General features: G+C 40.2%; 1 protein-coding gene across 3 annotated transcripts in view; it reads left to right on the top strand.

Moving 5' to 3' along the window:
- The window catches only part of ZNF106 (zinc finger protein 106), a 45,358-nt gene that overhangs the window by 20,459 nt on the left and 7,507 nt on the right, over positions 1 to 17,392 (top strand). For 2 of the 3 annotated variants that reach the window (XM_087746305.1, XM_087746304.1), the window contains exons 6-19: positions 806 to 1,430; positions 2,281 to 2,350; positions 3,959 to 4,113; positions 4,208 to 4,268; positions 4,597 to 4,938; positions 8,644 to 9,421; positions 9,797 to 9,852; positions 10,351 to 10,496; positions 10,803 to 10,937; positions 12,946 to 13,062; positions 13,905 to 14,096; positions 15,188 to 15,250; positions 16,253 to 16,372; positions 16,842 to 16,913. In XM_087746305.1, the coding sequence (XP_087602431.1) occupies positions 806 to 1,430; positions 2,281 to 2,350; positions 3,959 to 4,113; positions 4,208 to 4,268; positions 4,597 to 4,938; positions 8,644 to 9,421; positions 9,797 to 9,852; positions 10,351 to 10,496; positions 10,803 to 10,937; positions 12,946 to 13,062; positions 13,905 to 14,096; positions 15,188 to 15,250; positions 16,253 to 16,372; positions 16,842 to 16,913 (2,932 nt within the window). Of the gene's footprint in view, positions 1 to 805; positions 1,431 to 2,280; positions 2,351 to 3,958; positions 4,114 to 4,207; positions 4,269 to 4,596; positions 4,939 to 8,643; positions 9,422 to 9,796; positions 9,853 to 10,350; positions 10,497 to 10,802; positions 10,938 to 12,945; positions 13,063 to 13,882; positions 14,097 to 15,187; positions 15,251 to 16,252; positions 16,373 to 16,841; positions 16,914 to 17,392 lie in introns of those variants that run through there. The other variant, XM_087746306.1, reaches the window with a different exon arrangement.

The raw sequence follows: 17,392 nt of genomic DNA, 5'->3' as shown, positions 1-17,392 counted from the left end.
CAGATCTAACCATTCCTCTGTGTGTGTGTTGAGGGGGGAGGGTTGTTTTTCTCCAAATCTTAAATGAATTCCAGAATCCTAAAACTAAGACTCCAGAAGGAAGCTTGCTATACCACGATCTTTTGCATATACAAGTAATCTTGAGTTTTTATGGTTGCTTGCTGCTGTGGATGTCTGTCCATAGGTAAGCAGTAGCAGTCTGCTGCTCAGAAAAGATTCTGATCAGTTCATAATCATTGCTTAATATCTGAATATGGACACTAGCAATGTATTTGCTTTTCAAGTTCTAGTAAGTGGAAGAATGTGAAAATGCATTCAGGATGTGAACAATGCTGTAACAGTTGCTTATTTCTTCATTTATTCAGGAGTACAAGAAATGCTTGCATTGCTGCAGGCAGAATAAATGTTCCCTCTTCATTTGGTAATATTTTAATCTGATAGGCAGTTTGGTGTTGTGTTTAGAGAAAGTGATTATACAATACTTCACTTTTGAAACTTTCTTTAAACCTGAAGTTTTTGAAGCGTGTTGAAAAGATGTCATATTTTCTTATTCCAAACTTGGTTTGGAACAGTTATAACAACATGATTTCTGACTTGGAAATCATGCTGTCAGTTCTTAGCCACTAAATCTAATTTTGTGATACACAAAAGATATTCCATTGCCAGATGATACAGAAAGCGCAGAGTATCAGTGTAATGAGTTGCCAGATCTCTTAAAGCAGTAATGTGCATTTGGGGAAGAGGGAGGCTTTTTTCTAGATTTAACTGGCTTGTTACATGTGTATTTATTTTTCTTTTGTTAAAGGTTTGGCATAGAAATGGTGCCTCTTGTTCAAAATGAGCAAGAGGGTCTAGAACTCGGTGAAGAATCTGATCTGCCTACTCTGGAAGGATTCCAGTGGGAAGGGATTTCCTTAGCAGTGCCTGGCTCAGCCAGAAAACGTAGCTTTTCTGAAAGCAGTGTCATTGCAGACAGAAATCCTTCTGCTTATAGCTTCTTCAGTGAACAAGCCAAAATAAAAGAAAGTGGGCAAAGGCAAATAATTGCAGCCAGCCACTCACATCACATAACATCTGGGTATGAGGCAAGCGCTGACATTGAGGCTGACTTGCAACGGGAGACATCGTCTCTTCCTTTGTCACCATTTCTGTCTGAAAGAACTGAGACTAGTGGAAGGAGACACAGCCTACAGGCCACCTCTGAGGTCACAGGCCTCACAAAACAAGACCAGGAGAGCCCAGAGAAGAGAACACCTCTTCTTGAAAAACAAAATGTACTAGAAATCTCAGAAGAAAATCGACCAGCTTCAAATAATGCTTCACTTCTTGCAGCATCTAATAACATAGATGCAGCTACAGACAGTAGCTGCACGTCTGGTACTGAGCAGAATGACAGCCAAGGAATTGGAAAGAAACGAAGAGCAACTGGAGTAAGTGTTCAATTTTGTCCAGCTTTGGTGCGCAAAGGAGGACTTTCTCCATTTGATTGTCTTGTACATTGATAGCCTCAAACTAATTTGCTTGTTTGACTTAATTTTCTTTAAGAATATTTTCCATTTCTGCTTTCCTAGTGCAGGACTTCTGCTTAATCTTCTGCTTAATCTTAATTAATAGAAATGGCAAATGCTCTTTAATTTTGATTTGGTAATTAGCATGCTATGCTGGTAAATGAGAGCTATTAAAATACTTCCATGGAACTACTTGGTGTTGTAGCAAGGATCTTGTTGTTTCAAACTTAAATGGAAGCTAGGCTGTAGTAGAAATTTGTTTTCCTTAGATGTTCCTGGCTTTATGGTCAAGCAAGGAAAGAAACCCCTTTTTACAAAATTATGTACTTAAAATTATATCCCTAAATCTGAATTTGTTTCAGTGTCCTGTCTTGGACTTACCCAAAGGAAAAAAAGTGTTTCTGATCAAAGTCCTCAAGATGGTTTTGTTATATGCAAAAGTGATAATTCCTCACTGATTTCATCCTCTAGACCTTCAATTAAAACAGTAGAGCAGAAAATCTGACCCAAGTGTGGTCTTAAACATCTGAGCAAGTAGAAGGCTGTCAGCTTATGTAATATTTCTTCCTTAGCTGAGATGAAAACATGGCACTCACTTTGTTGCCCTCTTTTAAGGGCAGAGGCAAGGATGAGTTCTACAAGAATGTGCAAAATTAATTGTATATTCTTCTCTGTGGTACAAGTAATGGTCGAAAAGATGGCAGATGTTTGACTTTTTGATTTAGGCAAAATTTCTCTTGTAACTTTTGTTAATAAATGATTTTACTTGCAGGAGGGATCTTCTCCTGAAATCCCTAGTCTAGAGAGAAAGAATAAGAGAAGAAAAATCAAAGGGAAAAAAGGTGAGTGAATATCATACATATGTGCATCTGGCATAGAGGTTGTAAATACCTAGTAGTATTTTGACTTGGCTAAAATGGTAGTTGCTTAATGTTACTTTGGTGCTTCTTGGACTCTTGCTGAAGATCACAGAGTGGACTACTCTCAGGTCTGCAACACATTCTGCTCTGAAGAGTCCCGTCTTAATTTGTCAGATGTTATTTCTAAGAGAAGGCTTTGTGCTTCCTTTCTGCCTGCTGTTCATGTTCCTGGTTGCACAGATGGGACGTTTGCTTTGCCCTGCTCAGGGAAGAGACGTTTGTTGCCTCTTTGGATGCAAGTTCTGAAGGGAGAAGCACCCAGCACTTCATTCTAATTCAGCCATGCAGCTTTCCCTTTCTACTTCTGAGTGGTCTCACGAGAAAACTTGTACTCTGCATAACTTGGGCTGTGTTCTGGTTTTGACATTTCTGGCAATACTTCTTATTTTTTGGCTCCTTCTTCCCTGTGGAAATGAATGTGAAATGCCTCACTCCTTCCTGCTCCTGACCAAAGAAAACTCTAATTCTGGCATTAGACAGGTCTTTCTGAAACGTGCTTAACACATCCACATCATCGTGTATCAAAATTAACCACCTGTGGTTTAGGGAGAATGATTTCTTTGGGAACTAAATCATTGCATCACCATCTGGGAGCCTTGGGGTCCAGAAGATAGGTTTCAAATGTTCCAGTTCTTTTTTTAAAATTATTTATTTATATTAAGAGTTGTTTGGAATGCAGGGCAATTAATAGGAATCTTCTTGTGGGAACTAATATTTCACTGCTTGAAAAGGTGGGGGGTTTTATCAGCCTCTGTCTTCAATGACTAGTGTCTGTTATGGAGACTAATTACACATTCGACTTAGTAAAATCTCTTTTTCCCATTACTTTGCTTCAGCATCATCGTTATTGTAGTAAATCTACTAAAGGAAACTATAATCTGAATGAAACTAAGCAGTGCACAAACTGTAACTTAATTTGCTTGAAGAATCTCTGTAATGCCAGAAGACTCTAGAAAGGAGTATAGGAGGATCTTTTTATCGAGTACAGTGCTCAGAGACTCTCAAGAGATTGCAAACGTGAATCTCAGGGCCCAAAATCATCCTGGATAGTAAATGATTTTTTTATCATTTGGTTCTTTCTCTCTTAAGCTGCCTTTCCTTGGCCTCTGGATTAACTCAATAATTTAAATCTTGTTTAGCTTAAATTTGCCTTTGCCTTTTTGATTACATTAATGGAAAGTGTGTATTTGTACTTTACGTACACGTGTACTTCAACAGAAGATCTTTGTGGAAGAGAATGACTTTGTTCAACTAAATTAGTGCTGGCAAAGCTATGATGGAAATAAAGTTACTAGAGTCAAGGTTGAGATTCTGTAAAGAGGAATACTTGACTTAGCTCTTCTGTCATGTAGATGTGACTGTTCCTGTGCATAGATACTCCTTTTCAGCTTCTTGCACGACTATTGATGCTTGACCTTATTTATGTGATTTTTACATTCTGAGGTGGTAGTATTTATTGAGATATCAACTGTAATGTATTTTAATGTTTTGTCAAGTACAGTTATGCTCTACATTTTGTTTCTTTTTCAGAACGTTCTCAGGTAGACCAGTTGTTGGCTATTTCGCTGAGGGAAGAAGAGTTAAGCAAGTCCCTGCATAGTGTGGACAGCAGTCTCTTGCAGGCTAGGGCTGCCCTGCAGGCTGCATATGTTGAGGTTCAACGGTTCCTTGTATTAAAGCAACAGGTAACAGCAGGCTTTTGGGACTGTCTGAACTAGAAGTTAGCAGCTTGAAAATCTGCCTTAAGTAGGACTGATGTAAACCACAACTGTTTTGCAGATAACCATGGAAATGAGTACATTAAGAAGTCAGAGAATCCAGATCTTGCAGGGGCTACAAGGTACGAGATACCATAAAACTACAACAGTGGAATGCTGACTCTCATATTCTTTGAACTCAGCATCTTGTAAAAATTGCATTTAACTTGAATTCACTCATTTAAAATGTGGTTTAAAATTGCAGGCTTTCAATATTGAAGTCTTTATTCAAGTGTGAGCTGTTGTCTTTAGTAGTGCCATCTAGTGGCTTTTTTACAAAATTTTCTCTTCCTTGTCTCTGTGTCCGCAAGAAATGAGCTCTTGGCACCACTAAATTTTATTGTAAAATGGGAACATTTTTGTTCTGTTCTTTTTTTTTTTTTTTTTTTCTCTCTCCTCTTTTACCATTAGAAACATATGAACCTTCAGAACTGTCAGAGCAACTTTCCTGCAGTGTCTTAAGTGAGAGAAGAAATAGCAAATCTCAGATGGCAGGTGACTTAATTCCTGCAGGCTCCTTCCTGCCCCTTTTGGACACTTTATCGTCTTCTGTACCTCCACTGGGAGCTTCTGTTCATGTAAACATGCCGTCACCATTCCAGTCTCCTGGCATCACACCCACCGCTCCTCCTGACTCCTCAGTACAAGTTAAACGAGAACCTCTGTCTCCAAAAGGCTCAGAAGAAAATGTGAATTCTGTACACCAGAGCTCTCCTTGTGCTTCACAAGCAGAAGAGGTGGAGCAGAAGGATGGTATGTGTGGCTTCTCTTTGTTTTAAGAGAACTAGCTTTAAGAAAATAAGGAAAATATTTTTTTCTCAGAAGAATGTAAGTTGGGTCTCAAACCTGCAGCCTGTTGTGCAGGGGTGAACTCCCATTAACTTGTGTAGGACTTTGTCAACTTACTGGTCTTAGAAACGAGGACCTTCTTTACAACACATCCAAATGGAATCCACGTTTTTGAAATTGTTAAGCACATGCAAATTGTGGTCGTATGCACTTACAGGTTTCTAGCTTTACTTCAAAAAAAGAACAAACATGAATTTGAAGGTTACATCCTCTCAGAATAATTTAGTTAATAAAAAGAAAACCCAAACCTTTAAACCTCCCCTGTAATTTTTGTCTTCTGCTCTGCCTCATTTAATGAGCATTGGTAGCTGAAAATCTGCCTACAAAGGAAAAATGCATGCCTGAAGATCTTTTTTAAAAAATTATGACCAACTACATTAAGTGTGTTCTGTGTTCTTCTTGGGCCCTGCTGGATAAGCACAAAGAGTATAATTTGTGATATTAAAAATAACAATCCATGTTCTCTCCCTCTCCATCTCTCTAAATCCCACTGGTCTGGAGATGCTCATACAAAGTTCACGCGATCTTATTTGTGATTTCAGTAAACAATTTGCTGTAGGAAGGATGTTAGGCACTGTTCACTCATGGGAGGGGAGTGGGAGTGAGTAGGGGAGAGCTACCAATGAAGGTATGTGTTCACTTTTTGTCTGGAGGAGAAACCGCTGAATTAACTGAACTACTAATGTGAGAACTACTGGTTCAGAAAAATGAGATCTTAATGGCTAGAGCTGAAATTGCTAACTATTTAGACAGTTGAAAACCCCTAAAACTCATGTACTGTAGTCTGTGGTCAGAGGCTTAAATGCTGTTGGTACTTTCCACTGCAACTTGCTACTGTGACTGAAGGGACAAAAATTAAAAGCTCAATCATCCTTTACTTTCCTAAGAGCCTGTAAAGTCAAGCAGGGTGACTCTAATAACAGTTGTTTGTCTGCCATACCAATGTCACTTCCCCAAAGCCTTGGCTTAGATAATTTGAGATAAAGATTCATAAGTAAGATGCTTGTTAAAGATCAATATAGCCAACAATTTTTTTTTCCTTCAACTGAAGTGGAAAATACTATTGGAAAAAGCCATGCTGTTCTACTTTTCTAAGTGTATTTTTTCTCAAGCACAAGATAAGTGTTCGCTGAACTGAAGCTTAGACTTCTGTAAATACAAGAATTTGAAGGGTTTTTTTACCTTTTTGCAGTTTGCTTCAGATGTAGAATTCTGTATAAATAGTGCTCTTTGTGCTTTTTTTATTCACCATTGCATTTCCTGTATTCCATTGTGTTACGTTACATTAATGTAGTATTGTGAATTTTGCTTCATCTCTTTTTGGAGGATTTGACAGGGATTATGAAGCTCTAGGGGTGTGCACTAAAGTAAACTGGAGGAAGGGGCAGAATCAGCTTTTGCATTTGTTTGCATTGTTAACACTTAGCTTGTAGAAAGCCACTACCTTTCCTTTGCTTTCCCATCTTTATTGGCATGTGCCATTCTGTTATGCTTAAACATCAATGAAGAGAGGTGTCATTTTTCTTTAATGTTGCTAGCTGCAGCGGCATAAAGCGTCTTGCTTGCAGAATCTTCGGATTTCATTGCTGTCTGTGCAGGCACAGCAGAAGTTGAAGAGGCATTTTAGTTTTTTCTCATAAAGATGAACCTTCAATATATAGCTGTATTTGTTAGTTAAATAATTACTTTAAAAATGTCTTAATCACATTTAGCATATTTGTCAGTTTCCTACAAACTTATTTTTGACATATTAAAAGCAAGAATGTTCTTTTGATATTTGTTTGTCAAATTAATGTGGGTTTGGTATTGATCAACACCTATATGTGCTACATTTAAAATGAGCATCTGTCATCAAATGAATTTGGTAATTTGGGGGGAAAGTAAGCATTTACTATCAAGTAAACTCTGTAATTTGAGGGAGAGGAATTCTGTCTGAGGGCAGACTATCTGCTTTCTGGGGGTTGAACATCTGCTGACATGGCTTGTCAGCTTCCCTCGGAGGTCAGCTCAGCCTTGCTTTGAAGGAGCTGATTGCACTTGGTTTCCCCTAACCACCAGCAATCTCTCCCACCTGCAGATCTAAGTGATTCTGTTCTCTTGCATGACCATGGTGATTTCCTGCTTCCTTTTCTAACACCTGCAGTAGTCCAAGTGCTGAGAATTAATAACTTTTGGGTTTAGAAATTTCAGTTTAAGTTGCAGGTTAGTCTTATTTTACTGTTTATTTTGTTTTTAAGTGACCAAGCTCCTTCCCTCCCCCTTCCTGTGGGAAATGAGGGACCCACGATGTTAGAAGTCTATTCAGAATTTAAGGGTTTGTGTGCCTTCTTCCCAGTGTAATTCTATACAGCAACCATTTAAACCTCGTCTAAGCACTCATTTCCTCTGTATAGAGGGTTTTCTAGCAGGTTGCAACTGTGTATGACAGTTATGGGTCAGGGCAAAACCAGCTTTCCATTGATTTACTTTAAATACGATACACCCTACACTGTCAGCAAGTTCTAGTTTTATCTTGGAAATTCCCATCTGAGGAAGGTGTGGGGCATGATGTTCACATTTAAGCTGTCTCTAGTTGGATGTGTAATTCTAAAGCATCAAATTTGTACTGTGATGTGTTAAACGGTCCAACAGCTTTGTCTAAGTATTGCTGTAAGTTTAGTTTGCTGGTTTCTTAAGAGACTGAAGCAGGGAAGTGTTTCAAATACTGCCAGCTTCCCATTCACATTGAATTATTTATATAATTTATTTAATTATATAAATTGTTATTATAAAAATATTATAAATTATTTATATAATTTATTCACCCAATAAGTGCACTGCAATAAATGAACTTAAAACATCCTGTTCTGGATTGTAGTTATTGCAAGTGCAACTGGGGAATTTTAGGGTGTGGGAAACAGCTGTGAGATGCTACCTGTGCTCTTAGCCTGTCTCAGTTGAAAGGTTGGATTCATTTGTTCGTATTAACTTCAAATTAAAATGACAGGGAGAGTATGTTTGCCCCATCGCTTAGTCCACCAAAGATGAACTAAAAAGCTTACCCTGATGGCTTACAGCACTGCCAGTCCCAGGATAGAAGGTATGATGCTGCAGAGTGGGTTGTGCATGACTCATCCACCTTGAGTTCGGTCCAAGTAACTTGGTAGAAATAACTAATGCAGATGAGTTAAGCACAAGGTCTTCAAAGTATGTCACAAAGCAGCTGAGACGTATTAGGCATGCATTGGTTAATACCAGTCCTACGGCAGTGGTGACAGCTGGTAAGGGAGCACACAGTGAAGGGTGGTAGCATCTTAAGCTGACCATGTAGGATTCACCAAAGGTTGTTTGTCAGAACTTTAAAAGCATAGTCAGCCAGCAGCTTGAATGATGTGCCTCTTTCCTTTGCTTCTGGGTACACAGATAAACATTTTATTCCCCAGCTATGTTTTTTAAAGGTTGGATAGCTGACTGAAATAGCAGATCTGCATGTGCATATAGCTTTCAACACGTAGGCATAGGTACTTTACATGCACAACTAAGTATAAACAAAAAAATGCAGGGAAAGCAATTTTGTGTAAATATTTGTTGCTGTACAGATTGAATATAACACTAGTCTCTTTTCTTCAGAGGAGACCAACCAGAAAACTTCAGTGTATCCAGTTATCTCTGCAACCATATCCCTATCAGAGCTAGCAGCTTGTTTCCAACACGCTAATCAAGATGTTCACAAGCCTGCTGCGGACAGGGGGAAGGCTGGACTTCCTGAGAACCCTTCTCATTCTCTGTCTGTTTTCAGCAAGAGAGAAGCAAATGATACAGTGACTGAAAGCTTTTTACTGGATCAGTGTAGCACATCTCTTCCAAAGCATTCAGTCCTTCTAGAAATGCCAATGGATAAAACTCCCAAATTGTCATCAGAACCGTCCGAGCAACAGACAGCAACCACTGTAGTCCCAGCAGAAAAAGGGAACAGGAGGAGGAGAAAGTTAAGGAAGAAGAAAACTCTGAGGGCAGCCCACGTGCCAGAGAACAGCGATACAGAACAGGATATAATTGACTCTAAGCCTGTCCGGAAGGTCAAGGGTGGAAGGGTTCCTAAAGGAGAAAAAGTTACGACATCCACTCCTCCAAGACAGGAGGATGGAGCTACTGCTCAAACAGCAAGAAACAAAGATGAGAATGACAGTGATGCTTCTCTGGAACTAGTGGAAGTTCCAGCAGCCCAGTGTGAGGTGGTTGATGTTGGTTCATCAGAGTCAGGAGACGAGAAACCAGACAGTCCATCAAAGAGGGATTCACGCAGCTCTGTGGATCAAGCAGTCATAGAGGCGTCTTGCTCTGGTTATGATGAAGTGAGCTCTACCAGTGAGATTGGCACAAATTATAAGGATGATGGGAAAAGAAGGTGAGATTGTTGTAGGTCTCTCAAAAGTAAAGCATTAAACAATATTAATAAGAGGCTTCTCTCCCCCCCCGCCCCTTCAGAAAGTCTTACAACATCAGTAACTTTTAGTTCCATTCAGGAGTGAAATAAGAGGGAAAATGAAAATTGAGTTTGCTTTTTTGGTCCAATAAATGAATGTGTCCTGTTACCTACTAATTTCTGTGATACAAGAACAAGGCAGCCCTCCACGGAAAGTTTGTTTTTGAGCTTATCTGTTACAGCTTCTTTTCAACTAAGTGCAGAGTCTTGTATTCTGGAGTATTACTTACACCAATATTTTGTCTGACAATGAACATGCAAAGTCCCATCTCGCTACTCTTTATTTCTGTGTTACAGTGTGGCTGAGACGCAGACTTCCATATCATCACTTAGAGGATCAAAGAACTCATCAGGTATATCTTTTAAGCTTTTCTTCTGGTACTTTGTGTATAATATCTTGCAGGACTTCGAGTTAAGTCTCAATCAGGCTGCTTTCAGAGGGGAATTTTGCCCTGAAGATAAAAACCTGCACTAAAAACTGAAGTGGGAAGTGATGCATACTCACTTATGTCATCCCTCATTGAATGCTTTGTGCCTTGACCCCTCCACATCCCCCTGCCCCCTCCCCCATGAATACTTCTGCTCCAGTCTCCGCAGAGCTGTAGGACAAACAATAATACAATCTTTTTGCTGTTTTAAAGATCTTTCTGGACTTAACATCACAAAAAGGTCTTCCTGGCATTTTATATTGCCTTCTGCCACTTACAGGCTCCAGCTGGGACCCACAATGAAATCTGACTTTAAGGTGCTGAGCCCATGAAATAGTTCTGCTGTTTGGTAATGCGAACTACAGTAGTGTGTTTGCTTGCATGTGTTCACATAATGAAAGTACATATGTTTCTGTCCTACAGAAGTGTCTTCGGAGCCAGGTGAGGATGAAGAACCTACAGAGGGAAACTTTGAGGGACACCTGGCTGCAGTGAATGCTATTCAGATTTTTGGGAATTTGTTATATACCTGCTCAGCAGACAAAACTGTTTGTGCCTACAATTTGGTTGTAAGTAAGGTTGTGGAAATGGTGCTACATTAATTGTAGTCGCAAGGTTGCAATTCTGTTTTTGTAAAGCCTTACTGTGTCGTTAAGGAAGCAGCTGGTTTTTCAAGCGCTTTATTTTTTTTATTCTATTCTTCAAACCTCTCTTCTCCTCCTCCCCAACCCCTTCTCCCTATGAGAGGGGTAAGGGGAGATGGATTGCTGCATGTGTCCTGCTTTTGTTAGCTGTCCTACTCTACTCTGTCAGGTGCAGATCCCGAGAGGCATTATGGGCCTTTATGTTGACAGACCCTATGCTTTCCTTTTCAGAGCAGGAAGTGTGTGGCCATCTTTGAAGGACATACTTCAAAAGTGAACTGCCTCCTGGTCACTCAGACAAATGGGAAGAATGCTGCACTCTACACTGGCTCAAGCGACCACACTATCAACTGTTACAATATCAAGGTACTCCAACTCTGTTGATGAACATGTACTGCTTTTTTATGCAAGTGTTTCTTTGCAAATATAAATGAAAAAAGCCTTGTAAACCCATATAAGCTGGACATGAGCCCCACTTCATACCTCATTAGATTGGAGCAGAAAAAAACAAAAAAATAAACAGCAAACCATGAAGTGATTTACTACCCTAATCTTTTGGCTAGCTTGTCAGCAGAGTTTTTGCCAAAACAGCGTGATGAGTTCCCGAATTTTGGGAACAACAAAGTGCAGGATGGTTGTCTGGCCATGAATATCGTATTTGTCTCGCTGTATTTCTAACTCCATTGCTTATGGAAGGCACTGCTCTCTTTGTAGAGCAGCTATAGAGAGAACAGAAATCTACTATTCTGAGGACAGGTGGAAGAGCAGACTGAGACTTTCTGAAGCTGGATTTTTAATGATAAATGATAGGAAGGCTCGTCCAATCTGTGGCTTGAAGGACTAGAAAGCAAATACCAGCAAATGCTGGGTTAAAAACTGGCTGGACGGCTGAGCCCAGAGAGTGGTGGTGAATGGAGCCGAATCCAGTTGGCGGCCGGTCACGAGTGGTGTTCCCCAGGGCTCAGTACTGGGGCCAGTCCTGTTCAATATCTTCATTGATGATCTGGATGAGGGGATTGAGTGCACGCTCAGTAAGTTTGCAGATGACACCAAGTTGGGTGGAAGTGTCAATCTGCTGGAGGGCAGGAAGGCCCTGCAGAGGGACCTGGACAGGCTGGATCGTTGGGCCGGGGCCAACTGTATGAGGTTCAACAAGGCTAAGTGCTGGGTCCTGCACTTGGGTCACAACAACCCCATGCAATGCTACAGGCTGGGGGAGGAGTGGCTGGAGAGCTGCCTGGCGGAAAAGGACCTGGGGGTGTTGGTTGACAGCCACCTGAACATGAGGAAGCAGTGTGCCCAGGTGGCCAAGAGGGCCAATGGCATCCTGGCCTGTATCAAGAATAGTGTGGCCAGCAGGACCAGGGAGGTGATAGTGCCCCTGTACTCGGCACTGGTGAGGCCGCACCTCGAGTACTGTGTTCAGTTTTGGGCCCCTCACTACAAGAAGGACATCGAGGTGCTGGAGTGTGTCCAGAGGAGGGCAATGAAGTTGGTGAAGGGTCTGGAGCACAAGTCTTATGAGGAGCGGCTGAGGGAGCTGGGGTTGTTTAGTCTGGAGAAGAGGAGGCTGAGGGGAGACGTTATCGCTCTCTACAACTGCCTGAAAGGAGGTTGTAGCGAGGTGGGGGTCGGTCTCTTCTCCCAAGTAACAAGTGATAGGATGAGAGGCAACGGCCTCAAGCTGCGCCAGGGGAGGTTTAAGTTGGATATTAGGAAAAACTTCTTCACCGAGAGGGTGGTCAAGCATTGGAACAGGCTGCCCAGGGAAGTGGTTGAGTCTCCATCCCTAGAGGTATTTAAAGAACGGATAGATGTGGTGCTAGAAGACATGGTATAGATGGACTTGGCAGTGATAGGTTGACGGTTGGACTCGATGATCTTAAGGGTCTTTTCCAACCTTGACGATTCTATGATTCTGTGAAATATCTGCTTCAGGGGGCAAACTGCTGGAGGTTTTTGACTCTTAAGCTGATGATTCATGGCCCTTCCCTGTGGAAGACTTCATGGGGATTCCTCAAACCCAAGCATGTAACAGGGTATTTTTCATATATATATAGATAGATAGTCTGTAGGCTAGACTTCTATGTACATTAGCAGTTGTGACTAGAATAAAGCTTTTAGGGTTATAACTGGTTATTGAAGTACAGGCAAGTCTCCAAGATGGGAGTGAGCTGATTAAAACCAGGATTGAGTGATCTGATTAAAACCAGGATCAAAGTGCCATGTGATGCCAGATTTTTACATGTTTTTCTCCAGCTCTGTTGGTTCAAAAAATGCAGCTTGTAGGTGAAAGTTGTCATTCACTTCAGGCTTTTTTCCCTGAATTGTTTTCAGTTAATGAAAAGCTTTAAATATTTCTTTTTGTTGCCAGACCAGAGAGTGCATGGAACAGTTTAAACTGGAAGATCGAGTGCTCTGTTTACACAGTAGATGGCGGATCCTTTATGCAGGCCTTGCAAATGGCAGTGTGGTTACTTTCAGCATAAAGGTTAGCTTGTTTAAATATTGGCGCCTAAAAGCCTGTTGCAGTGCTGTTTCTCTCCACTTTGTGTTTGTTTCCATTCTTTCTCTTGAGTAGTAAGCATATTTGTAATTAAAGTATTTTGGTATAAATGGTCACTGTGAGCCCCTTTTGATCCTTTATTTTGTCAGTGCATGAAGCTGTCCCATCTCCCCTTCCCTCCAGTTACCTCTCTCTTAACCACTGTGTTGTCACGTTTTTCCTTAAGGTTCCACCTGGCCTACCAGTCATGTGCCATGAGACTTTTCTGACACAGTTGATTATTTGTGAATTCTCCTTTCTTGCCCATCAAAGTAGTGTGAGACACTTTAATGTGTTGCTGGTTTTGCCTGCTCCCTTTGCAGTTATAGAAGAGATTCATTCACTTTCTGGCAAAGAGGTTTAATCAACAGTTCCCATGATAAAAGTGAATACAAATCATTATTTAAATAAATTATTTTTCTGATTATTCTTTTCATGGATCCTAGACTAACTTCTTAAACTTATCCTTACAAATTTATTCTGTTTTGCGTTTTTCTCATAACACTATTTCCTGTTGTTGTTCTAACTCAGAAGGAGGATTGGCTGGACCTTTGCTAAATAATGAAATATTTTTTTAAAAGACAGAAAATCGAAGCCCAACATAAGGAGTTATTTCCTTGATTTGGAAACTTACTTGTTAAGATGCATCTCTACTACTGCTGAAATGGTGTGTTACTAAACTGAAATCGGATGCTATAACAAGTACAACGCAAAAAGGACTCAGTCGTCTAGTCAGTGTCATAGCAAAGTTTTAATTCTTAAACAGCATTTTTCTCCTTCTGCAACAGAACAACAAACAGGTTGATACCTTTGAATGCCATGGCCCTAGAGCAGTGAGCTGTCTCGCCACAGCTCAGGAAGGAGCACGCAAGTTGTTGGTAGTGGGCTCCTACGACTGCACCATCAGCGTGCGAGATGCACGGAACGGGCTGCTTCTCAGGACCCTGGAAGGTCACAGCAAGACTATACTCTGCATGAAGGCAGGTGTCTCTGAAAATACGTTTTTGACAAAGAATGCTTAAAATTATGTGTTTCTTCTTTTTCTTCCTCATCTAGTAGTGAGCAGATTGTGGTAGGAAATACAAGATTTCTCTATTTTAAATTATAAAGACTGAGTAATTTGATAGGAAAATTGTCTCTGGCTGGCTGCCATGTCTCATGTTCCCAGCAAAACTGTTGGGGGTGTGTATGTAGGAAGCACGTTTATTTCATCTTGTTAGAAGATTCAGGGAACCTTGAAATGTGAGTTTGCCAACAGAGGAAAAGTTGGGGAAAAGATGAAGCTAGTTTTCACATACCCTGATTGTACAAACCTCAGAGGAAACTGGAAAAAAATGTAACTCTGGAGAAGGATTCTTTTTTAATAGAAGAATCACTATCACTTATTTACAGGTTTCTGGCTCCTGAGATTACAAGCTGGAACATTGCTTGTCTGACTGCTTTGCTGTGACCACTGCCATGTAACAGATAGGGGATGACTTCCATAAATTGTATTTGTCATGTTAGATATTATGGTGCAGTGGCACAGCCTTTTTTGCCCTGTGGACTATCCTAGTCCTGTTTGCGTGGCAGAATACTGTGGTCCCTTCTTGATCGATGATGGATCTATTAAGCTTCCTTTCTAGATTGTCAGGAGCACAGTCTTACGTGACCAGAATATAAGTGCACAGCACATCCAATATTTTCAGGAAACAATGGACTTTACTGTACACGTGCAGAGCAGCATTCTGCATTCAGTTTGCTTGGTCCCTGATCTGCTGTTGAGCTGTCCCTGGGAATAGTCTATAGGTAGGACAAGTTAGCCTGGTGGGCTGCAAGTTAACAGCTTCTAATGTCAATTGTGAAGCGTCAAAAGTCATTATGATAGCATAGTGCATTTTCTAGCTCTTATGTAAAGAACTTGGTGCATGGGGTTTTTTTTCCTCATACTTTCTGTTGATTTTAAGACTGTCAAATTTAGGAAATATTACAGTGTAACTTTAAACTGAACAGCATCTTAAATGTTTTGCTTGCCCATTTCCATATTTGTTACAAAAATAACACTATTCTCTTCCTCCCCCCCCCCGCCCAGGTTGTGAATGATCTGGTATTCAGTGGCTCCAGTGATCAGTCTGTCCATGCCCACAACATTCATGTAAGTCTCATATATAAAGCTGGAATGACTTTTGCTATTAAGGCAATGAATTCCTGTGCTATAAAGTCAGCATTTCCAGAATTTTTGACTGGCTGGTGGGGCAGAATAGCTTCCAGAAAAGGAAGTCATATGATTTGTCAATGTGACTACTCACTATAGCTAACTAAGGAGGGATGCAGAGGATAAAACACCTTGGGAAACATAATCATGCTGACTCTTGTAATATGATATGCAATGCCTTTTTATCTGGGCATCTTGCTTTTGCAAATATTACTACAAACGTGCTGATAATGTGGAAAGGGTTCAGAGCAAAGCCATGTGAGAGATTCTGGTGGGGGAAGAGTTTCTTTATTACAGGAAAAACTTGAGGAACACAAACAGCGTTCCAAACTAGCTGGTTCAAAAGCTGTTATTCTGTTGTGAATGCTTTCTCTCTAGCCTTGCTGCTCTCTTCCTCTTTTACACCATCTTTCCCCTGTGCTAGCAGAAGCATTCATGTAGCTATGCAGTAAGTTAGATTAAGAAACTTATCAGAGTTAAATTTTAATTGACAAAAAAATTGTTTATTTCTGTGTATTTAACTAAATTTGCTCGCTGATCCTTGTGGCTACATAAATACTGCTAGTACTAATAGCACAGTACTAGTTGCAGGATAGGTGGGAACATGTAACTAATGATGGAAAGAGAAGTAGACACTTTTCATAGTGGCAGGCATTTCTGTTGTACTGGAATGGCTCTTTGTTAACTTGGGCAAAGAAAAGGATAAGTTGTATTTGATCATAATCTAGAAGTGCCTTCACAGGAAGTGGAAGTCTAATAAAGGGTGTTTCCATTTTTTGAGTAGTGAGCATTGAAGCTAGCTACCCTATCTAGGTTAGGTAAAACTCTCTTGTTTTGTTGTTTTTTAAAAAAAACAAAAAACCAAAAAAACCCAAAAAAACCCAAACCAAACACACAACAAAAATAATCACACCTATTTGCCTTTGTTTTTTCTTGATGCAGACTGGAGAGCTGGTGCGGATCTATAAAGGCCATAACCATGCAGTAACGGTTGTGAACATTCTTGGGAAAGTGATGGTGACAGCATGTCTGGATAAATTTGTTCGTGTTTATGAATTACAGGTAAGAAAATAGATGGTTGCTAATGACATTTACCTAATATGTGTTAATTAACGATTTTGAAGTCAAATAGAAGTGATCTTTGTACTTACTGGTCTCTGGCCCATCCCTCTCTTTCCTGTCACTCAAAATGTGTAGTTGTCTCACTAGCCAAAATACATGGGTTTTAAAGAATATAACTTAAACCATTTTCTTTAAAACCTGAGTTATGCTAACATAATGACAGCTCAGAAAAGTGGGGACATGTCAGTTTTGTCTGCTTGAAAGACCAAGTGCTTAGTTGGACAAAAAGACTCACAGGAGTAATGTCAGCAAAAGTGAGTTTTCATGGTGGCTATGAAGTTTGGAATCCACCAGGGGAGTTTAGTTGCTACCCAGGAAACTGCTTTTGGAAGCACTGTCATTTACATGTCTGTGAAAAATGGCTATTAACTGTCACGCTATTAAAATGTCTGTCTCTCTCTCTTTCAAGTCACACGACCGCTTGCAAGTCTATGGAGGCCACACAGATATGATCATGTGTATGACCATCCATAAGAGCATGGTAACTTCCTTCTTTTCACTGGTCTCAAAGAGAAAGTTGTAATTTCCACAAGTATATACAAGATAGTTTAAATTTTTTAGATAATGAAATCAACCTGCTGTCTGACTAAGACAGAGGAACTTATATCAGCCAAAAAATCAAGTTGCTACAAAACTTTGTTGTATTTGTGTAATATTATTGTCTGGGGAAAAAATACATTCTAGCTTACTGTAGTCTTAAAACAAGAGTTCTGTTTACAGGGATGATTGCAATGAAGAGGCTAGAAATAGTAAAATATTCCCTCTTTTCAAGCATCAATCCTTTTTGACTTTTACTCGAGAGTTACACAGATGCTGGAGAAAAACTTCACCCACAGTCAAACCTCTAGTAACCTTTGATAAAACCTAAGCAACAGTATGTAATCAATTTAGCTGCACAGATTTCTTCATGCATTTGCACTGTCAGATATGTTTCAAAAGCACTTGTGGATAAATAACTTA

Source organism: Nipponia nippon, unplaced genomic scaffold, assembly GCF_047370975.1.
Source record: "Nipponia nippon isolate SJK-2023a ecotype South Korea unplaced genomic scaffold, ASM4737097v1 scaffold_10, whole genome shotgun sequence".
Taxonomy (NCBI): Eukaryota; Metazoa; Chordata; class Aves; order Pelecaniformes; family Threskiornithidae; genus Nipponia; species Nipponia nippon.
Note: the sequence above shows the minus strand (reverse complement) of the source record. Positions and strands in the feature narration are given on the sequence as shown.